This window comes from Eurosta solidaginis, chromosome 5, assembly GCF_040869045.1.
Source record: "Eurosta solidaginis isolate ZX-2024a chromosome 5, ASM4086904v1, whole genome shotgun sequence".
In the NCBI taxonomy this organism is placed as follows: Eukaryota; Metazoa; Arthropoda; class Insecta; order Diptera; family Tephritidae; genus Eurosta; species Eurosta solidaginis.
Genome location: NC_090323.1, coordinates 198,156,307 through 198,178,824, shown reverse-complemented (window position 1 = coordinate 198,178,824; position 22,518 = coordinate 198,156,307). Strand labels below are relative to the sequence as shown.

The 22,518-nt window shown below is 39.0% G+C and overlaps 1 protein-coding gene across 4 annotated transcripts in view; it reads left to right on the top strand.

The window, feature by feature from the left end:
- The window catches only part of axo (axotactin), a 296,029-nt gene that overhangs the window by 196,681 nt on the left and 76,830 nt on the right, over nt 1-22,518 (top strand). For all 4 annotated transcript variants that reach the window (XM_067787399.1, XM_067787402.1, XM_067787400.1 and 1 more), the window contains exons 12-14: nt 10,521-10,768; nt 10,890-11,360; nt 16,171-16,371. In XM_067787399.1, the coding sequence (XP_067643500.1) occupies nt 10,521-10,768; nt 10,890-11,360; nt 16,171-16,371 (920 nt within the window). The remainder of the gene's footprint in view (nt 1-10,520; nt 10,769-10,889; nt 11,361-16,170; nt 16,372-22,518) is intronic.

The window sequence follows — 22,518 nt, the reverse complement described above, 5'->3', positions numbered from 1 at the left end:
AGCTATCGGCTTATTATCGAAAAGTTATCGACGTGCTATCATTATGTAATCGATTTAACAGCTGTAGATTCGTTTTTGAAGTGTTTCTAATTTGTTGTCGGTGTGATATCTTTTTTTTTATAGAAAAGTCATCGATTTTTTGTCGAAAAGTGGTGGCTTTTTTTTCAAAAAGTAATCCATTTGTCATCGAAATATTGTTGATTTCTTAATTTTTAAAAAATATAAATTATTTCTCGAAAAGTTATGGGTTCGCTATCAAAAATGTATCAATATAAAAATTATCGATTTGTTATTGGAGTGTTTGTTTATTGTTATCGGCATTTTAGAGGTTTGTTATCGAAAATTTGTCGCTCTTTATGAAAAAGCTATCTATTTTTTATGAAAATGAAATGTTTGTTTTTTATCGAAAATGATCGGTTTGTTATAGCTATTTTATAGAAAAGTTATCGATTTGTCATTGAAATTCCGTTGATTTATTATAGAAACGGTATCAATTACTTTTTAAAAAGATATCGATTTGCTATCCAAAATGTACCGCTCTGTTATTGAAAGGTTATCGCTTTGTTATTGATATGTTATAATTATGCAATTATGCAATTCATCGAGGAGTTATACATTTGTGATCGGTGTTTTACCAACTTATTATTGGCGTGTTATGGATTTGTTATTTACGGCTCAAATGTTTGTTATGCAACACATACTGACTAAATTTCAATACAAAATCGATGACACTTCTGTAACTCGTCAATATCAAGCCGATAAAAAACCAATGAGAAGCCGATGACTCGTCAATTACATGTCGGTATCGTTTGTTACAGATAAGAAGCCGACGAACCTCTTCTCAACAAGTTTTCTCTGTAGTCCCAACCCGCTTGGGAAAAACCAAAAGGAGACAACCGTTGCGTTGATTCATCAAGCAAGAAAGGCGTGAAAACAGCACGGGAGTGCAAAATGAGAGCATGTGCGAATCCTATGATATAAGACTTACAAAGTTGCTCATATCTCTAAAGATAGAGTACTTAAATCTCATGACGACCATATCAACTGGCCACTTCCAGGTGGCGTCACATGGTTATAAAATAAGCTTTGTTAGTAACTAAAGATGATGGAATCGTGAGCTGCAAGAAGAAACGGTTCGTGTCTTGCGTTCGCGAGGTCAAGACTTAAGCTACTAGGGAGGCAGATTTGCCAAATTTCGAGACAGGAAATAAGTTATGTTCTAGATAACTTCTAATATTTGGCAAGAGAACGGAGTTATTTTATAACATGATTTTTAGTACCTAATCAAGATTTTTCCGGTTGGTCATCAAACAAATTCTGGTTACACTATAGCCACTTTCAGTCTATGTGACCGGAGAGTTGAATCTCGCCTAATTTACGTATGTTATGCCTAACTGCAAACCCTGGGCGAGTTCTTGTGAACTTAAAGACATTACTTTTCCTGCACACCTGTGTCTTTACACATCGAACTTTAGGAGTTCTTTAAACTCACGCCTTTTTACTTCCTAATTTTCCGTTGCGTCTTAATATGATATCGGAACAAAACTGTCAGCATAATTTCTTTATATACATATATGTATGTACATATGTAGAACATTTGCATAAATAAGACAAGCTGTTACTAATGACTTAATACGATGTTGCTTTTACGGTCACTTCATTTTTGTCTTCTCAATACATCGCATTTTTTTTGAGAAGTTAGGGTATTTCTTCTCGTATAACTAAATAGAATTTAAAAGTATATGACTAAGTACACACAAACTCACACTCAAGCACAATTATCATGCAATGCATATGTGCATGTATGTATATAGATAAATATATGTATGTATGCAAATACTTGGCCCAACTCATACAGAAGTACAGACTGCTAAGCCACAATCCAAAGTAAAATCGTTGACAGCAATTTGATGGAAGCTTAAATTTATTTACTTCAGCTGCTACGAGTATTTGTAGCTTTTTAATTTATATTTTTTTTTATTCCATGTGTGACCTGCATTCGATGGCACAAAAAAGTTAAGACTAGGCTAATGGAATTTTCATTTCTTCTCTTTCGGCTACTTGGTCGGTTTATATTTACCTAGTTTTTGAATGGTCTAGCATTTCATTCATTTGAAAATCGTAAACTTAATGCTTGTTTGTATTTTTTATTTTTTGTTATTGCATCTTTGTCACCTATGTATGTATGTATGTATGTAGAAAGGTGGTTGTATTGAGTTTGGAAGTTATAAAAATATATTTTTTTTTTGGGATTGCTAATGAATATGTACATACAAGCGAATATATGTAGCAATAAGTTCATACACTATTATACATACTTATGACCAATAAACGGATCTCAACAACGAAAAAGTAACATAAAAGCAGCATTGACACTTAACCTTAATACTAACATGTGAAAAACTAATTTCGTTTCTCCCAATAAATAACACTGTTGGACAAAAAAACACTTTTTTCTGTTGCATGGAGCTTTTCTGATTTCAAATCTACACTCAAATTTCTTCTACCAGCTCGAGTTTTTTAAATACGGTTATCACACAAAAAAACAACTTAGCAGTTGACATATTACCGTGGTAGGTGTTGTAATCCACTGCGTTATTTGTTTTGAGTTCATCAAGGAGTATGTGTGTAAACAAACCCAAAAAATTGTGTTTTATTTGTGGCGCGTATATGTTCAAGGAATTTTGTTGAAACCGTCAGACCTACACTGAAAGAAATACTTACTTACTTAATTGGCGCTTAACCGTCTAAATGGTTATGGCCGTCCAACAAGGCGCGCCAGTCGCTCCTTCGCTCCGCCAGCCGGCGACAATTGGTCACACCAAGGGAGTTTAAATCGTTTTCCACCTGGTCCTTCCAACGGAGTGGGGGCCGCCCCCTACCTCTGCTTCTATAGGCAGGTTCCGATAGAAACACTTTCTTGGCCGGAGCATCATCTTTCATTCGCATAACATGGCCTATCCAGCGCAGCCGCTGCGTTTTAATTCGCTGGACTATGTTGATGTCTGCGTATAGCTCGTACAGCTCGTCATTAAATCTTCTTCGGTACTCGCCATCGCCAACGCGTAGAGGTCCATAAATCTTTCGAAGAACTTTTATCTCGAACACTCCCAAAGCCGCTTCATCTGCTGTTGTCATGGTCCATGCTTCTGCCCCATATAGCAGGAAGGGTACGATAAGTGAGTTGTAGAGTATGATTTTCGTTCGCCGAGAGAGGACTTTACTTTTCAATTGCCCACTTAGTCCAAAGTAGCATTTATTGGCAAGATTGATTATTCGCTGGATTTCAGTGCTGATGTTGTTGCTAGTGTTGATGCTGGTTCCCTAATAAACGAAGTATTTTACTATTTCGAAATTATGGCTACCAACAGTAGCGTGGTTGCCAAGGCGCGTATGCGCTGACTCTTTGCTGGATGACTGCAGGTACTTCGTTTTGTTCTCATTCACCATCAAACCCATCTTTACCGCTTCTTTTTCCAGTTTGGAGTAAGCAGAACTAACAGCGCGGGTGTTTAGGCCGATGATATCAATGTCATCAGCATATGCCAGTAATTGCACGCTTTTATAGAATATTGTTCCAGTGCGTTTAAGTTCTGCAGCTAGTATAATTTTCTCCAGCATAAAATTAAAGAAATCGCACGATAGGGAGTCACCCTGTCTGAAACCTCGTTTAGTTTCGAACGGCTCGGAGAGATCCTTCCCAATTCTGACTGAGCTGATAGTGTTGCTCAACGTCATTTTGCACAGCCGTATAAGTTTTGCGGGGAAACCAAATTTAGACATAGCGGCATATAGGCAGCTCCTTTTCGTGCTGTCGAAGGCGGCTTTAAAGTCGACGAAGAGGTGATGTGTGTTGATTCTCTTTTCACGGGTTTTTTCCAAGATTTGGCGCATTGTGAAAATCTGGTCGATGGTAGATTTACCAGGTCTGAAGACCTTATCAGTCCAATCAACCGGTTCACGGTGGGCTTCAATCTTTCGCACAATACACTTGAAAGGCCTTATATGCGATATTAAGGAGGCTGATTCCACGATAGCTGGTGCTGCATGCGATAGCTGGGGCGCATATATTCCATCATCATCGATTGCGGGATCGGGTTCTTCATCTCTGCGCGGTGAATTGCTGCGTCCATTTAGGAGAGCAGAGAAGTATTCCCTCCATAATCTAAGCACTCTCTGGACATCATTTACAAGGTCGCCGTTTTCATTCCTACAGGAGTTTGCCCCGGTCTTTAAAACTTCCGTCTGTCACCGTATTTTTTGGTAGAATTTTCAGGCGTTATTCCTGGTGGCTAACAGCTCAAGCTCTTCACACTCACGCCTTTCTGCTTCTGCTTTTTTCTTCCTGAAAAGGCGTCTCGCTTCCCTTTTCAACTCCCGATAGCGTTCACACACTCCTCTTGTCGCGCTCGCTTTTAACGTAGCCCTGTAGGCAGCGTCTTTTCTTTCGGTTGCAAAGCGACATTCTTCATCGTACCAGTTGGTTTTTCGTGGCCGCCGGTAAGCAATTTTTTCCTCGGCGGCAGTACGAAGTGATTTGGAGATATGCTTCCACTGCTTCTGTATTCCTTCAGGATGAGTTGTGCTCTCAGAGAGCAGGTGTGAGAGTCGAGTTGCGAAATCATTGGCAGTCTGTTGTGATTGAAGCTTTTCGACGTCTAGCTTTCCTTGTGTTTTTTGTTCCTTTGTTTTAGCCGCGTTGAGGCGGGTGCGTATTTTGGCTGCAACGAGATAATGGTCCGAATCGATGTTAGGTCCTCGGATCGTGCGCACATCTAAAACACTGGAGGCATGCCGTCCGTCTATCACAACGTGATCGGTCTGATTGCGAGTATTTCGATCAGGAGACAGCCATGTAGCTTGATGTATCTTTTTATACATGAACCTCGTGCTGGATATGACCATGTTTCGAGCACCGGCAAAGTCAATCAGCCTCAGTCCGTTAGGAGAAGTTTCATTGTGTAGGCTGAACTTTCCGGCTGTAGGGCCAAAAACACCTTCTTTGCCCACCCTGGCGTTAAAGTCGCCAAGCACGACTTTTATATCATGACGGAGGCAGCGCTCGTATGTGCGTTCTAATTGTTCATAAAAAGTGCCTTTCACCTCATCGTCTTTCTCCTCTGTCGCCGCATGGGCGCAGATGAATGATATATTAAAAAAGTTTGCTTTTATTCGGATAGCGGCGAGACGCTCGTCCACAGGCGTGAACGCCAGCACTTGGCGACAAAGTCTCTCTCACACCACGAATCTGACGCCGAAACTGCGCTTATTCGTATGGCCACTCCAATAGATGTCACAATTTTTGATCTTCTTTCTTCCTTGCTTCGTCCAACGCATTTCTTGGATGGCGGTGATGTCAGATTTTGCTTTGACGAGGACATCAACCAGCCGGGCATCTGCACTAATCCCATTCAGGGAGCGGACGTTCCAGGTGCATGCCCTCAATTCATTGTCCCTCAAACGTTTGCCATGGTCGTCATCAATAGAGAGTGTATTTATACGAGGCTTCTTGTTATATTTCATTGGAGTATGGTTTTACGTGGCAGGTCCCAAGCCCAGCGCACAACCCGCTCAGCGGGGGTGAAAATATTACTTGCACGTTTATATATCGAGCCGCTTGCTCCGAGACAGACGCCCGCTTGCAGCCGCACCTAGAGGTGTACAGACGCTGCCGATGAGATCTCCCCCGGCTAGCCCTTAAACCGATTATGTCAGAGTGGCCTAGCCAGGTTGTTGCCTTCTCACATTAGCTCACCGTTTAGCGGCTACACAGAGGATACTGAAAGAAATGGTGCTAATAAAATCAACAAATCCGTTCAGTTGTTCTTGACTTAACGGATATTCGGTGAAATTGATCGAATTACGGTTAATTCGACCGAGTTCTTTGTCAAATGAACAAATTCATTTCAAAATCATTTCAACAGAAGAGAAATTGTCGCTCTTAAGTTAACAAAATTCTGTAAAATTTACAGATTCGTGGTCAATCTAACTGATTTTTCTGTTAACACAACTGATCTCACTGATCATTTCAACAGCTATCTACAGTCAATGCATGAGCAAATGTCAAAGAGGATTTTACGCTCACTGCGCTTGTTTAAAAATAATACCAAAATAAGAAAACCACCAAATCGAAAAAACACACAAAATGGGAAAACAACAAAAAACTAGTTTTTCAGTTATCAATACAAAACGAAAAACCCTTTTTTGAATTTGCTGTGCAAAAAATTATGAGATACAGGGAGACCTATTTATCGGGTACAATTTTGCAACTTCTCCTCCAAGCGAAATGCAAAATTACGCCCTCTTGTTGCAAAAGTTTTGTTTGTACGAACAGGATTTTCCAAAGTTAGTAACATTTTGTTGAAGTTTTTACGAATTTTCACTCACGCGAACGAATTTAATAAGATAATAAAAAACATCCTTTTTTAATTCTGATGTTTCCGACAACATAAAAGTTTGAGTTGTTTTGGTGAACTGCCTTCTAGCGATTTGAGTCTTTACTTTTCTATAACTTATAAGTTCTCTATTTAAAATGTTATGTCAAGCATTAGACTACAAGCTACACGTTTTGTTCGAAACAATCAAGTGTGGCAACTACATGCGAGAGAAGAAATTGAGAATGAGCTGAGCTGCAACTTAAATGAATTGAGAATCAGTTTTGTGACTACTATTTTCATTTCTATTTGCAAAGCGAAGTTCAAAACTATAAATTAAATAAATTATAAAATATAAAATTAGGTGAAAGTTTGTTTAATAAAACAAAATAATAAAGTGTATAATGTTTAATGTGTGTCAGCATATTTGATGTAAGCCCAATTGACGTTCGGTTAGTAAGGGCCACCGTGGTGTGATGGTAGCGTGCTCCGCCTGCCACACCGTATGCCTTGGGTTCGCACCCCGGGCAGTGTTTGGCAAGCGCTCCGAGTGGTAACTCATCTGCCTTGCAGATGCCGTTCGGAGTCGGCATAAAACATGTAGGTTCCGTCCGGCCAATTTGTAGGGGGAAAATCAAGAGGAGCACGTCGCAAATTGGAAGAGAAGCTCGGCCTTAGATCTCTTCGGAGGTTATCGCGCCTTACATTTATTTATTTATATGGTAACATAGATACTTTCGTACAAAGCTGTCGCAACAAGTTTTTTTGTTCATTTGACTACTAAAACGGTCAACTAAGAATCAACGATTGGTGCGCAGTTGATTCAACATCTTGTTGCGATGGATAAAAATTAACAGGCATTTCGGTTGAATTGACCCGTATTTCGGTTGATTTTACGAGTCTTTTTCTTTCAGTGTAGGAAAGTATTTTATATGAACTTATTCGGTTTCTCATGTGAAACAAATAACAAACCCTGGACTCCAGATTTCATATGTAAAAGTTGTGTTAAGACATTATGCTTATGGACCCATAAAAACAGACCGCATTTCAGGTACTAAACTCCTGTGATATGACGTGAACCGTCGGACCACCACTGCGACTGTTATTTCTGAGTTTTAAACATAATAGGAATAAACCGCAGAAATCACTCTAAATGGATTTATCCCAACATACTGACTGCTACAGTATAATATTACCTCCTCTGCATGTCAAATTGGGTCTTATGAAAATATGTAAAACCTTAGACAAAAGTGGTGAATGTTTCGAATACATTTCTAAATCATTTCCAAAACTGAGTTCTGAAAAGGTAAAAGCTGAGATTTTCGATAACCAACAGATAAAGAAAACTAATTTGTGAACGTTCACATGTTCACTAGCCGCATGAAAGCACCTGAAAATTTGCATGAGACGAGTTCTTTTGGATTGTTAAAACTTTTAGGGAAACAGGAAGTTACCTAACTTCTCTGTGCATATACACCAACTGATGCTACACTTTCGACATCTGGGTGTAAACATAAGGATCAAGATAGAGTTTCTCCTTAGCTATCTGGACCGTTTTTCTGAAAATTTAGCAAGGCCAGTGAAGAGTAAGGAACTAACCATCATGCTAAAAAATCCCATGCAACAGAGCCTATGTCAACCACCGTATTCTTATCTTCCGTTGGCCGTTAGCTTAATTCCTCCCAACTCTCATCATTCTTCTCCCGTTCTTGGGAAACACGCTTTTCCTTTCCATTATTACCTTTCCCATCTTAGTCCTACGTCAGTTCGAGATCTTAAACTTCTAATATACAGGAGTACACTAACCCGGTATCAGCTATTCAAGCATGTTCATTCCAAAGTACCGAAGCATCTGATCCATCAGAATTTACATTTTACCAGGTGCCTTGATGGAAAGAAAAATAAAAAGTGTACTAGTACCGAGGTTCGATGTGTAAACTTACAGGAGTACGTCTTAAAAACGACTGTCTTTAACTTGAATAATATCTACAACTTACCAAGCGGTTAGGCCACCATAAATAAATAATTCGCACATTTTGAGAAGACCTTCGTCGACTTCATATCGATAACAACCGATACCGATAAGTTGTGTGTTGTTATCGGCGTGTTTTCGGTAGACCCTCAAAAGACTTCTTACTACTATGAAACCTATGCTCTTTTCTGGGTTTCCGGTCATAAAAAGATAGAAGATGACGAAAAGGCTGATGAGTTGGCAAAGGAGGGTGCAGCACTCAAGGGGTTGACGGTAGAAGTCCCAATCCGTTTGGGAGAAATTAAAGGAGAACGAAGCTGCATATGATATCCATTAAACAGGAAATGAGTTGACAGAAACACAACTGCAAAGTTTCTAATATCATATTCAAAGCCAACAATGTTAGAATTCCAAAGCTGTTCATATCTCTAAAGAGAGAAGGCTTGAAGGTGATGATGGTCATTCTAACTGGACACTGCCTTCTTGTGTCACATTTAAGTTAGTCTCGTCAGTAGTAGAATGAAACGGTTGAGTGTTTTGTGTTCTTATCCTGCGCTCGCATGGCCAAGGCTCCAGGTACTAGTGGTGACAGCGTTGCCAGATCACGAGGCTGCAATTAGGCTAGATCCTAGAAAACTTCTAGTATTTGACGGAGCTATTCCATAAGTCATGGTATATAATTCGTCATCAAGCAAATTCTGGTAACACCATGGATACATTCAGTCTATGGGACCGGCCTGTTCAACCTATCCTTATCTTATTTAACATATGCTCGCTTTAGCATGGCTCACTTTCTATAGCTTTTGCCATCTGAAAAATCTCGTTTAACTGTGTTCAAAGGATAAGACCCAGCTCCTCCAACGGTTACTTTCCGCAACCTCTTCAGTCTTAAAAATCTCGTTTAACTATCTTCAAAGAAGGAGTTCCAGCTTTTTACTTCATCGTAAGAGCGTCGCTTTCCCCTGAGTCCACTTTGAAGTCCAGCTCTGTTAAGCATGTTTTGATTATCCATGTATCATTTCTACATATTTCGGGAAAGGTTTCGTGTTGTTGTTGTTGTAGCGACAAGGTTACTCCCCGAATTCTTTGGGGAGTGTTTTCGATGTGATGGTCCTTTGCCGGATTATAGATCCGGTACCCTCCGGTAACATAGCACTATTAAGGTGCTATCTCAACCATCTCGGGAACGATATATATGGCCACATTAAACCGTCAGGCCATCCCTCCCCCCCCCCCTTAACCCACAAGTTCCATGAGAAGCTTGGGGTCGCCAGGGCCTCGTCTGCTAGTGAAACGGGATTCGCCGCTCGAAGGTGAAGTTAACAATTGGGTTTAGAGAAGCTATATATTGCGCTGACAACCTGAAAAGGTTGCGCTACACAACCTTAAAAACTGTTATTTTAGTCGCCTCTTACGACCTACCGCGGGTATATTCTAACCCCCTAACCCGCTGGGGGGGAGGGGGGGGGGGGGGGGAGGTTTCTTTTTTCTTTACACTATGTTCCGGAAATACTAAAGCAGATACATTTATGGTCTGAGAAGAAGATCTTATCAATGATCCTGGAGTCATACTTTAATATATGATGGCCGGACTTCAATTTGATAAAAACCATATTACTTGATGTTAGTGTAACATATAGAAGGAAGGTACCCCTGTGGGCGCTTTGGAAACTACATAGAGGTATATAACCAAATAGTGACTCGCGTCTAAGGCGAGTCGTTGTCTGCGCACCTTTTCAGGCGTCAGCACCTTTACATTGTGAAACACTTAGAAGAGTCTGGATATTAATGGTTTATCTCAGTTTTTAGACCTTCCCCCCTTTTGCTTGCTTGCAGCTTTCGAGGTAGCTGCTTCCTCGCTATTTGGGCCCATCTATATTTCTGTCTTAAACAAATATGTCTTGTTGATATGGCTAGCCTTGCAGGCTGTAGTACTCGGACCTCTCTTTCTCGTGAAAACAAGTTTCTTGTAGTAGGAAATGGTTAAACTTCTTTTGAAAATGTTGTATGGAAATTAGTTTCACATAAATCCAGGATTTTTTATTTAAGCTATCAGCAGTTTGCAATTAGATTTTTTTTCTTCATTATAGTCTTCAAACATTTTAGCAGCATTTAAATTACATTTTTTGTATATTTCATATCACCATCAACTTTTTTGTTTTGTGAAACAACAGTGACCTACTGAAAAAACTTTCGGTTAAAGCTGGCCTAATTGGATGCTTCCGTGGCCTAGTCGTTAACGGCGAGATACTTGACATTTACAGTTATATGTCTGTACATTTGTCGGAGATAATCAAAGACTGCAAACCATCTTGTGTGCCATCACCGTGTAAAAATGGAGCGCAATGCAAAGAATTATGGAGCACCTTCCAGTGTGTCTGCAGCAATCCATGGGCGCATATTGGCGAATTTTGTGAAACAAGTAAGTAAAATGCATGAAAATATATAAATATTTAATCAAATGCAAAACGTATATACATTTTGGAATATCTTTTAAAATTACTGTTATTTTTACGTTTTAATCTTCTCTCCTCTTCTTGCAGATATCAATGAAAAAGCTCTCACCTTCATTAAACGTGAATCCTTTTTGATGCGTAATTATCTAAGTACAGCTGCTGCCACACCTCCCTTCATACCAGCTTCCTATTCCATATATGGTGTCAATGAGGAACGTGATATTGTTAAAGGCGTTTTAACCCAAGATATTCTTATCAATTTACGTACTTACGATACCAATGCATTAGTTTTCTATGCTAATGATCATTGCAATAATTTCGTACATTTGTATGTGAGTTTAGGACGTGAAATTGTCTTTCTCTATAATTATGGCGATGAAATCGTCAATTTGACAATTGTTGATGAGACTGTGAGTAGCTTGAATAGCATACAGGTGGCTATTGAACGTGCAGAACAACGAACGATAATGCATGTGAATGAGCAGAGTGTGAGTGTGGATAAGGGTATGATGCTGTTGGATGAATATAGCAATAAACCATGGATAAATCCAGAGAAAGGTAAATAAATAATATGCTGTAACGAATTTTTTGAAATTCCGACTATTATGTACCTTTTTCTAACGTTCGAATCGCTTAACTGTTGAATAAATCACTCCAATATTCAGCATTGCAATCTGACTTTATTTAGATTACTTTGGGAGTAGTACTTCACAATTACACTTCACAACCAACAGCGTCTTTAAATAAAAAAAACTGATTAATCATTCCTCAGCTTGCGCTGCTTTTATACTCTCTGTTGCCTCGTCCGCATATTTCTACTAAGGTCTAGACGTTTCGCCTTCTAGAATTGCTGTATCTCCTGCTTGGTAATTGAGCTACATATATGCTGGTGTATGTGTGAGTAACAACTTTGGCTGATAATTACATGTGTGTGAGTGAGTTATCTCTTCGTCGCCTTCTATGTATGTGTGTAAATGATGATTGTGATGCTAATATTCGTCACAATATAAACTATTTTCATTATTCGTGCATTTTGTATATTTTAAATTACCCTCTTGTGCCTTACATTTTCGTGCCCAGACTACACGATTCAAATATAAAACTGTTTCAGCAGATTTTAGAAAAGGTTGATTCCTTTAATTTACAACTCTGTATAAGATCTCCCACCGTAATTACTTTAAGTGAAACACCTCTAGTTGATACCCACATCTAGCACATACCCCCAGATTTATGTAGCGCAGCCCTTTCAAGGGATTAGCATCGCACAATTATAAGCATTGGAAGACCTAAAAGGTTTAATGTGGTTTTATCACATTGCTCTCGAGATGGTCGGGATAGTACCTTCATGGCGCTATTTCCTGGTACGTATCGGATCAGTATCGGGGAAAAGGATCATAAACATCGATAAAACTCCCGAAAACCTTAAGTGAGTTTACTTATTACTGCAAGAAGAAGAAGAAGAAGTTACCACTGGTCGTCTTGCAATTGGCTTTATCGAGTATGCAACCTTCTTAAATATTTTTGCATTACTTATGTTTAAGTATACTGTTTTACGATTGAAAAATTGAAATTGAGAAAGGGGGCATAGGCTATCAAAAACTGGGGCTGAGCCTGAAGTGCAGGCTGTCTGTCCCACTACAGCGTCTTCCAAGCCGAAGTTTTCGTAGTCATGGCGGCCGTGCAGGTGCTATCCAGAGCGTTATGAACTAGGGAATCAACAATCTTTTCACACATACTGGCGGTTATCAAAACCAAGCTGTCTTAATATAGTTGGTGATTGCCTGATTGCTCTTGGTGCCCACATAGCTTCATCACTGGTAATTATCCCATGGATCTTTACCCCCAGCGGTGTGCGTACGAGCTGGAGATGTGTATCAGAAGGAACTTCGAAATACAGTTAACCACTCGTATTTTTCCCCACTCTTGCCGGGAGGCGGGTTCGTTTTGAAATGTTGTTGATGCCGAAGTCTGACCGGAACTATTTCGGTACACTAAGGCCAATCTCTCAGTAGGGACTGGAGCGGTGACTGGGCTTGGTAATTTCTTGGAGAATTTGGAGGTAGAGTCATCTAGTTTGATATGTGCTACCTTAGCCTTCGACGAAACAAATTTTACATGGGTTCTACTTGATCAGCTATATTAGATGCTAAAGCCCTTTTCGCCATCATTTAGGGTGTCTCCAGCGGGATATCCGATTCGATTATTTGGGAACTTGCCGAAGTCTGCATTGAAGTTGACAAAAAGATGGTAAGTGTGTTTTTTACTTCGTTTGACCTCACTTATGCCTTTAAGAAGTAGGCGTCTCTTCCCCACCATTCTATGCTGAGGTGCGGTGACATTTCTCATCGCTTTCTTTCTCAGAGGTACATGGAAACTTAAAGTTTCAACCGAGTTAGACCAAAGCGACATGTGTATTAGAGGGGTATATTCCACAGTGCAATTCAAAAAATGGTTAGTGTGTCATGTGGAGACATATGATATTAAGGATATCAAGGCGTAAGGCGGGATTGATTCTGGATTAGTAAGAATTTAACATTGTACAATATCCAAATCGAAGTTACACTAGAATGACGCTAGTCTACTTGGAAACATGCTTTCCTCAACTGCGAGTTTCGGATACTGGAAGTTGAGAACGGACCTCGCGCTGAGGCTGTGAGCCTTTTTGTGCTCACCTGGTTCAAATGGCTGAATTCTTGTTGCCGGGTTTCTTCATAGTGCTAACGGTGATGCCTATTCAAGTTCCTGAGAAGCGGGCCCCTTCAAATAGATGTCTGTTAGTGTGCCAATACTTCTGAGTTATTAACAGAAACTGTTTGTTCAGAATTTCGTTTCTCTCCTTTATGGGGATTATTCACGGCTCATTGTGTAATGCCATGGATGCGGATGTTATTATTGATAGGTCTGAAAGCACTTCGAGCTATGCAGATCTATTGTGCAAGACCCCTCAGCCTAATTTTGTATCTGGAGGCTTTTGATGTATCTAAGTACCTCTTCAGGCTTTTTATTCCATATCACATAGAGATTAAGAGACCCACCACCTAGATGGGAAAGTCTCTGCCTAGCTAGAGCGATGCATTCGCAGAGAATTTGAACCAACGTTTCGTCATCCAGCTCACAGAAATGACAAAATTGGGTATGAGATAGATTTAATTTACTTAGGTGATATCGTAGACCGCAGTGTCCCGTATAGTTCCCTGTAAGAGTTCTTAGGTCCTCTTTGCTTAGATTAATGAGTTTGGCTGATACTTTCGTTGCCGGAAGTATAAACAGTTTGGCCTGCCTTTGCCCTGGGCAATCAATCCAGTCACGTCTGAATTGTTTGGTTTCCCAGTTACTTATAGTTTCCCTGGTGTGTGCTTTTGTAAGTCCACAAAAGGGCTCTGGACCATAGAATGCTGATGTAGCACCCTGCTTTGCTAGGCAATCTGCATGTTCATTACCTTCATGTCCCTGATGTCTGGGGACCCATCCTAACAAAACCTTGTTTTTGACTCCCAGGGCATTAAGGATTTCAGTGCATTCATCCACTAGCTTAGATGTAACTGTGTAGGATTGCAAGGCACGCATCGCCGCCTGCCTTTCCGACATAATGTAGACGCTCTTCGATGTTGAGCCTCTCCTCAGACATTCTCTACCACAGACTTCTATTGCATGAATTTCTACCTGAAATATGGTGGTATATCATCCCATTGGTATCGATTTTTGAAGTTTGGCCCATAGATGCCAGCTCCCGTTGTTCTGTCATCGAATTTCGATCCATCCGTGAACCAGACCTCTGAGTCAGGGTCGTTATAAGGATTCCCTATTTCCCAGTTGGTCCTGTCCACAATGGACACTTCAAAGTTCCGTGAGATTCTGAGCTAAGGGGACATTACTTCACGCAGTTGTAATGAGGGTTTCCTATGAATTTTCTTATTACTTTCATATGCCCTATCATATTTCCTTGCTTCAACTCAGAAATATTTGGAAGTCTTAGTGCACCTAGTGTTGCCTCTTTCTCTATCAGAATAGGGAAGGGAGGTATTCCCACTAAAGCACTAAGTGCGTCAGCAGCGGTGGTTCTCATCGCACTCGTTATGCCAACCCAAAATAGTCGATGCAGTTTGCTTAGTTTAGCCGTTGCCGTTCTTTGCGTGACCTTCTGCCACCAAACTAGGGAAGCATAGGTGACTATTGGCCTTACAACAGTATTAAATGTCCAATATACCATTTTTGGACATATCCCCATGTTTTGCCGTAGAGACGTGTACAGACGGAGAAAGCTCTTGTTGCCTTGTTTAGGATAGCATTCAAATGAGCATTCCACGCGAGGGTTCTTTCCAGGGTGACACCTAGATAGTTAGCCTCCATTGAGAATTGTAATTTTGTACCACCCAGGGATGGTTCTGGTTCCCCTTCTCCGGGTGAAAGGCACTATAACAGTTTTGTTAGGATTTATAGACCATCCTTTGGTATCGCACCACGTCTCTATGATTCAAAGAGCTTGTTGCATGCGATCTGATATTGTATCTTCGTGCATCCCTCTGATGCAAATAACTGGGTCATAGATGCGTATATACAATATTTTCGTCATCTCTGACATTCATGTCGTGAATATGACCAATTTCGATTGTGCTTTCGAAAAAATAAAAAAAATAAGTGCTTAGTTTTTAACACATTATCCGCGTAGTTAAAATTAACTGTAAATCTTTTCACCTTGAATGTTTTTATACCGGTTTCTTGGTTTGGTCAGGTGGAAAACACTCGGAAAAAGTCATCATCTGCCCTAGCTTTCTTCTCTAACAATTGTGCTTCTTTTTTTCCTATTTATTTTGTTCACTGGTGGCTCTTTTCTGCCATAAACATGGTTCCAAGTAACGATCATGAATTCTTGAATATTAAGATTTCACCTCTCGGATGCGCTGGTTTCCAAGCAATTTTTATAACACAAAGTTAGGCTTGTAATCAAAACTTCTCAAGTTCTCAAATTTAAAAGTGTTAAATTTAAGTTAGGTAATCATTTTTAAATAAACAAAACGTCTAGCGGAAACTACCTTATAATTAAAATGATTTTGCCAAACGGGCGACAACAGTGGAGGCGAGAAGTCAGTTTCATTTGAGCTATCAATCAGTTTGGTTATTAAGCAAACTATTCGTTGCAAAGTATAAGTGTTATTGTGAAGTACTTTAATAAAGGCCATTTTCCATTATTCAATATTTTTTATTTATTTTTTTTTAATATTGTAGTTATTTATTCAACAGTTTAGCGATACGAACGTTGGCAGAAGATAGCAAATCAGGGGAATTGCAGTAAATTCGTTACAATATTTTCTGAAATCGGAATCGTTATTTTACTAATATATTTAAATTTTGTTTATTTACTTTGTAGAGGTTCTCTCACCACACAGACCACCCGCACCACCAACTGAATATTTTCAATTCAATATTGGCGGCTATGATCCAGCAAATTTATTGCGACCAAATGTGGATGCAACAGCACTGCAAGGATATATTGGCTGCGTACGTGGCTTGAAAATTGGCACAAATCTAATCGACTTGGCTGACATAAACGAACGAAATATTTCACCGAGTAAGTGTATGCAGTATAGTCACACACACACACGCATATGTATATGAATATGCTCATGGATGCACCAAAAATTTGAATCCCAAACGCAAATGCACCACAATCAGATAATCATAACTGTATGCAATTGCTAAACTAACACAAATTACAGTTGGCGCTTTGGTGAGGAAATTCAATTTTCGGAAAATTTGTAAAACGTTGGTTAGCGGAAGTGATTTTCAGTATGCATATGTGACGGGGTGTTGTGTCACAGCATATCAACATATGGCTTATAGATTTTAAAAAGCATACTAAGAAACCCGTTTATAGCTCAATCGCTAGTGGGCTACTCCATTAGCGAGTAGATGTGTTAACTAATGTCATTAATTTATAGCCTAGATGCAACATAACATTATTTTTATATGTAAACATAGTTTATTATAGTATGGGGTTAAACTCGCGAGCTCGTACGCACATTACGTAGACTGAATATGTCTTAAGTGTGTGGGGTAATCCAGCGGCTGGATGATGTGGCGGCGCACTGTCCCCAAATATTCAAATAAAACCACACTATTCCTGTTCATGTATCCAAATTCCGTTGGACCACAGTTAAGTATTATGTCACATCAGGAGGAATATTTCATATCGACCAGTTTTTGGGATTCACTTCAACCACCGGACGAGTTCTAGATAATTTAAAAACATTTGCTTTCTAAGTCTGTATGTAACGAAAGGTGTGGCGTCTGCTATTTTCTATGTGGAACAAGAAATAAACAGATTCTACAGGCAGCCAGATCACTGGAGTGTTTTTCAGGCGGAAACTGTGGCGTGCTTAAGTCGCAGTTGCGTCAGTATATATATTGATAGTCAGTGATTGGCGCAAAAACACACACATTTCTTCATCAAAAAGTGTCTTGAACTGATTCATTTTGTAATGTTTGGTAATAAATTTAAACAACTCGACATCTGGGTGGACAAGGCGACAGCTGCTTCGATTAAACCTTGTGAATCTCTGGAAAGCCTTTTCTGCCGTGAGTGGGATTTGACGAGGTGTTGGTCGAGTGCATTTGTCAACCATCTGATCATTGCGGGCGTGCGGGTTTTAATCACACTCTCGGGCGAAAAGGCTTTTGAAGAAATTTACAAGATATAATCGAAACAGCTGTCGCCTTAGCCGTCCTGATGTCGAGTTGTTAAAATTTTTTCCCTAACATTTAATGAAATAAAATTTAAAAATTGCTTGCAAAAATGTGTGAATGCATGTTGAAAACAAAAAAAAACAAATGGGCAATCGCCGCTTAACATTTACAACCAACTATCATGGTTAGTTGTTGTTGCTCCTACTCAACAGAATCATTTTGTTTTGGTGATTTTCCGACAGAGTGGATAATTGATGTATTTTCGAACTATTTTATGTTATCTCTTGTCGTTCTGAACGATAAATGCGCTTCAACTAAAAAAACAGAAGCGGCTTACTTCTGTTTTCACAATGCGTGGAGCTGTGTATGTGCGTACTCACCAACAAGGCGAAGCAGTTAAAATTAATGACATGAGAGCGCTGACTGAATTACCGTAGAAGAGAATTTATGAAAATATGTACATATGTGTGATGCAATATTTATATTTAATACAGCATGCTAATGCAATGTTTCATTCCCTAGTTTTTAGTCTATTGTCAATTTATATTGTTTCTTTTTCTTTGTTTATCACTCTCACCTTACTTTTTCGCTCTAATTTTTCATACTGCTTTGTTGAGCACATTTTGCCCGTTTGTTATGTTAATGGGTGATTTGACCAATGATTGTGCTGACGGTGGGCATGTGAGGTGTATTTTGGGCCAAATATTCAAAATACGCAAAACCTTAAATATCTGCCATTTAAATTCTCGTAGTCTCACGGCTGCGAAGTTAGATTATCTTTCATATATATTTGATGATAACGTTATTGATTTAATTTGTATTACTGAGACCTGGTTCAGGTCCAGCGTTGATGATCACTCCTATAAAATGGGTAATTATGTACTATTGAGAAACGACAGAAAAGGCAATGTTCGCGGTGGAGGAGTTGCTATATATTGCAAAGGTGTTTTAAATCCTAGAATAGTGTATCAGTCAGAACTTGGAAGTGAAGTGGAAAGCATTTTTATTGAGATAAGCGACACTCGGACAAAGTGTTTCGTTGCCTGTGTTTACAACCCTAACAGGTCCAATGACCTAACTTACTTATTTCAGAAGTTGACTGAGTTTTCTCTAAGTTATGAGCACGTTATTATTTGCGGTGATTTCAATATAGATATTCTTAGTAGTAACTCCCGTAGTAAGTCCATCATAGATAGCTTTGAATCGTGTGATTTACACATTATAAATCAATTCGCGACCCGTTTTGCTCCCAACAGTAAACCTAGTCTGCTAGACCTGGTATGTGTTAATAATGTCAATTTCGTAAATCATTTTGACCAACTTCCCATGGAAGGCATTTCTGACCATGAAATGCAGATATTAGCGTATGACTTGGAATTTAATACTAAAGAATCTGGCTTTGAATTAACATATAGGAACTACAACGGTGTTAACTTAGAAGTTCTAAATGAAGAGGCCTCTCGTCTGGATTGTAGAGGATGTGTGTATTTTTCTACGTTAGATGAAAAATTGCAATATTTTTATAACATTGTTAATTACCTCTTTAATGCACATGTTCCCCTAAAAACCATAAAAGTTCAAAGCCATAAGAAGCCGTGGTTTACAGCGGAAATTTTAAATTTAATAAAAAAGCGTGGGAGAGCGTACAGGGAGTGGAAGCGATCTCAAAGTGCAACCCATTGGGAAGCTTACCGCGTTTTGCGAAATCGGGTTAATCTTTGCATCCGCGATGCTAAGGTAGCTTATCTGAATGCTAAGTTTGATACTAATTTACCTCCTAGAATGATTTGGAAAAATCTTCGTTCCTTAGGAGTATCCAAAAAAGACCGTCTTGAGTGCAGCATTGACCCCAATGTTATGAACTCGTTCTTTTTACGCGGCCAATCAAATGATAGTGAAAATAATGCTATTATGTATGAAGATGATAACGATCATAGTAAAATAGCTGTAGCCGGGGTTAAAAGTCGGCCTACCTCAGGTACTTTTGATTTCACTGTGGTAACTGAGAATGATGTGCTAGGAGTTGTTATGGCTATTAAGTCTAATGTCGTGGGAATCGACGGCATTAGCTTGCGTTTTATCAAACTTATACTTCCCTTTGCCATCTCTTCTCTGACACATATATTTAATTTTTCTATAATAACCAGTGGATTTTCAAGTGAATGGAAAACGGCGAATGTTATTCCTATTCCTAAATCAAATTCTCCTGATTCCTGCAAAGACTTTAGGCCTATTAGCCTACTGCCTGCTTTATCCAAAGTATACGAAAAGCTACTATCAAAGCAGATAATTGACAATATTCATAACAACTACTTGCTGTCTGAAGTCCAATCAGGTTTCAGAAAAGGGCATAGTTGTGCTACATCCATGTTGAAGATTCTGGAAGATATACGTCCAGCTTACGACAACAACGATCTTACGGTACTAGTACTTCTAGACTTCTCAAGAGCTTTTGATATGGTTGATTTTAAAATACTACTTCGCAAGCTCGAAAATTACTATAATTTCAGCCCTTTTGCAATTAAGTTAATGCAAAATTATCTCACTGGCCGATTCCAGCGAGTTCAGTGCGGTGATAAACTCTCTGATTTAAAGTCAATAACGTTGGGCGTTCCACAAGGATCCATCCTGCGACCAGTATTGTTTACACTTTTTATCAACGACATAGTCACCTGTTGCCGCCACGCATCTATACACCTTTACGCTGACGATACCCAACTCTACATGTCGCGCCCGATCGGGCTCTCCGAAGACTTATTTGTTAGGCTGAATAATGATTTAAAGCGCATAAGTAACTGGGCTCGCGCAAATAAGCTACATCTTAATGCGTCAAAATCTAAGGCGATTGCAATGTCGAACGCAGCATACGATTTAAGCAGCCTTCCTGAAATTTTGCTAAATGGTGATAAAATAGGTTTCCAGGATGTGGTTACCAATCTAGGCTTCAGAATTAATTCTAGTCTTACTAGTGCTAACCATATCAGCTTTGTGGTGGGTAAAATCTATAATACCCTTCGCCATCTTTACAGAACTGCCTACTTACTACCGCGAGACACTAAACTGAAGCTGGTAAAAACTCTTATAGTACCTCAAGTTTCTTACAGTGAACTTATATATGGTAACCTTGATTCGGTATCGCTTAATAAACTTCAGCTGGCCATAAATAATGCCGCCCGATTTGTTTTTTCTAAAAGAAAGTACGATCACATATCTTCGTGTGCCGTGCAAATACTCGGGAGTGACGTCTGCAATTTCTTAAAAATGAGAAATCTATGTTTCTTGCACAAACTTCTGCATTCTCAATATTCCCCTTACCTATTTAATAAGCTAACCTTGAGTCAGTCCACTCGAACATTGAATCTGTTGATACCGGCTTTTAAATACTCCACATCCTCTAGAATGTTCTTTGTCAGTACAGTCCGTCTATGGAACTCACTTCCTTCCAAGACAAAAGCAATTCGTAAGGCAGGATGTTTCAAACAAGCAGTATTATATTTCCTAAACTCTCAACTTACCCTAATTTACATATCCCAAAACCTTCATTCTTCAAATATTGGTCTGGAATTGTTTCTATCACACTATTATTAATTAAATACGTATAAGCTTTTTATTATTTTTAATCAAAATTTTGTGCTCATTCTTTATTAAGTTTATTTATATGTATGTAACTTCAATTTTTTGATGTGATGTACTACCTAAAAGACAGTGTCTTACTTGTACAAATAAGTTTCAAATAAATAAATAAATAAATAAATGGCGCGGACTATGGCACATCGCCGAAACCGATTTGTCTGCAAAGCAATCTAGACAAGGGATGACGGAAAATCGTTCTTATACACATTAGTATCCTGAAAGGAAAGAACCATTGGATACACTTCGCTCAGGCCGGACCATACATCTATACACGCTTCTACCAGTGAGCTGCAGCATTCAATGATCCGACAATAGGCTTCCCAATCCATTTGGGAAAAATCAAAAGGACAGAGTAGTTGCATATGATCCATCAAACAGAAAAAGTGTGAATAGAAGGTCGAGGCTGCAAAATTTCTAAGATCATGTGGATCATGCCACGACATTAGACTCACAAAATTGCTCATACCTCTGAGAAGAGAAGACTTAAGGGCAACGATGGGAATGCTAACTGGACATTTCCTTCTGGCGTCGCATGCTTATAAGCTAGGCCTCATCAATACAGCAGATGTACTAGAAGCCCCGACACATAAGCAGTTTTTGCACAGGGGCTGAAACTGTTATTCCCTTTATAATATAATTTCTTGCAAAACTATTACTTTTGGACTTTAAATATATTTGAATCAAGATAGAAATTATTTTCGGATTTTTATTTTTTGAGTCCTATAGAACTAGTTAAACTCGGACTTTCAAACATAAAAGTCCGGAAATAAAAGTTAAATCCGAATTTTTATTTTTAAGGCCAAAATAAAAGTCCCGCTTGATAACAAAGAAACGGCTTATCCGAAATAAAAACAATTTCTTAATTCGAATAAGCCGTTTCTTTTTTGTCAAGCCGGACTTTTATTTTTAAAAGTCTGAGTTTAACTAGTTCTATAGGACTCAAAAAATAAAAATGCAGATTTTACTTTTATATGTGGACTTTAAAAAGTAATAAAAGGGATGCATGATTCGACATTATATTGCTATAGGGATACCTGGGAACTCAAAAATTTTCACCTAGGACAATTTGTTGACCAGGACTTTTTCGACTCCGAAAAAAAAATAATTATTATTTTCCGCACCTGGTTTTTTCATATAGATGAGTTTCACAAAAGCTTATGCATTATGAGTAGATTGCACGTATTTTTATGTAGAACGGTAGAATGAGCGACACTGGCACCATCTGATATTGAAAAGTAGCGAACTCCCAAATTTTGTTGCAAGCAAATCATAAGTAGAAGTACTTGACATTTGCTTTGGCTAAGGGTGTTGGCACACTTTGCAAGTTAAATTATTTTTCTCACTGGTCGGTAAATTTTCTAACATGTTTCGCAATTAAAAACTGCAACATAACAATCGA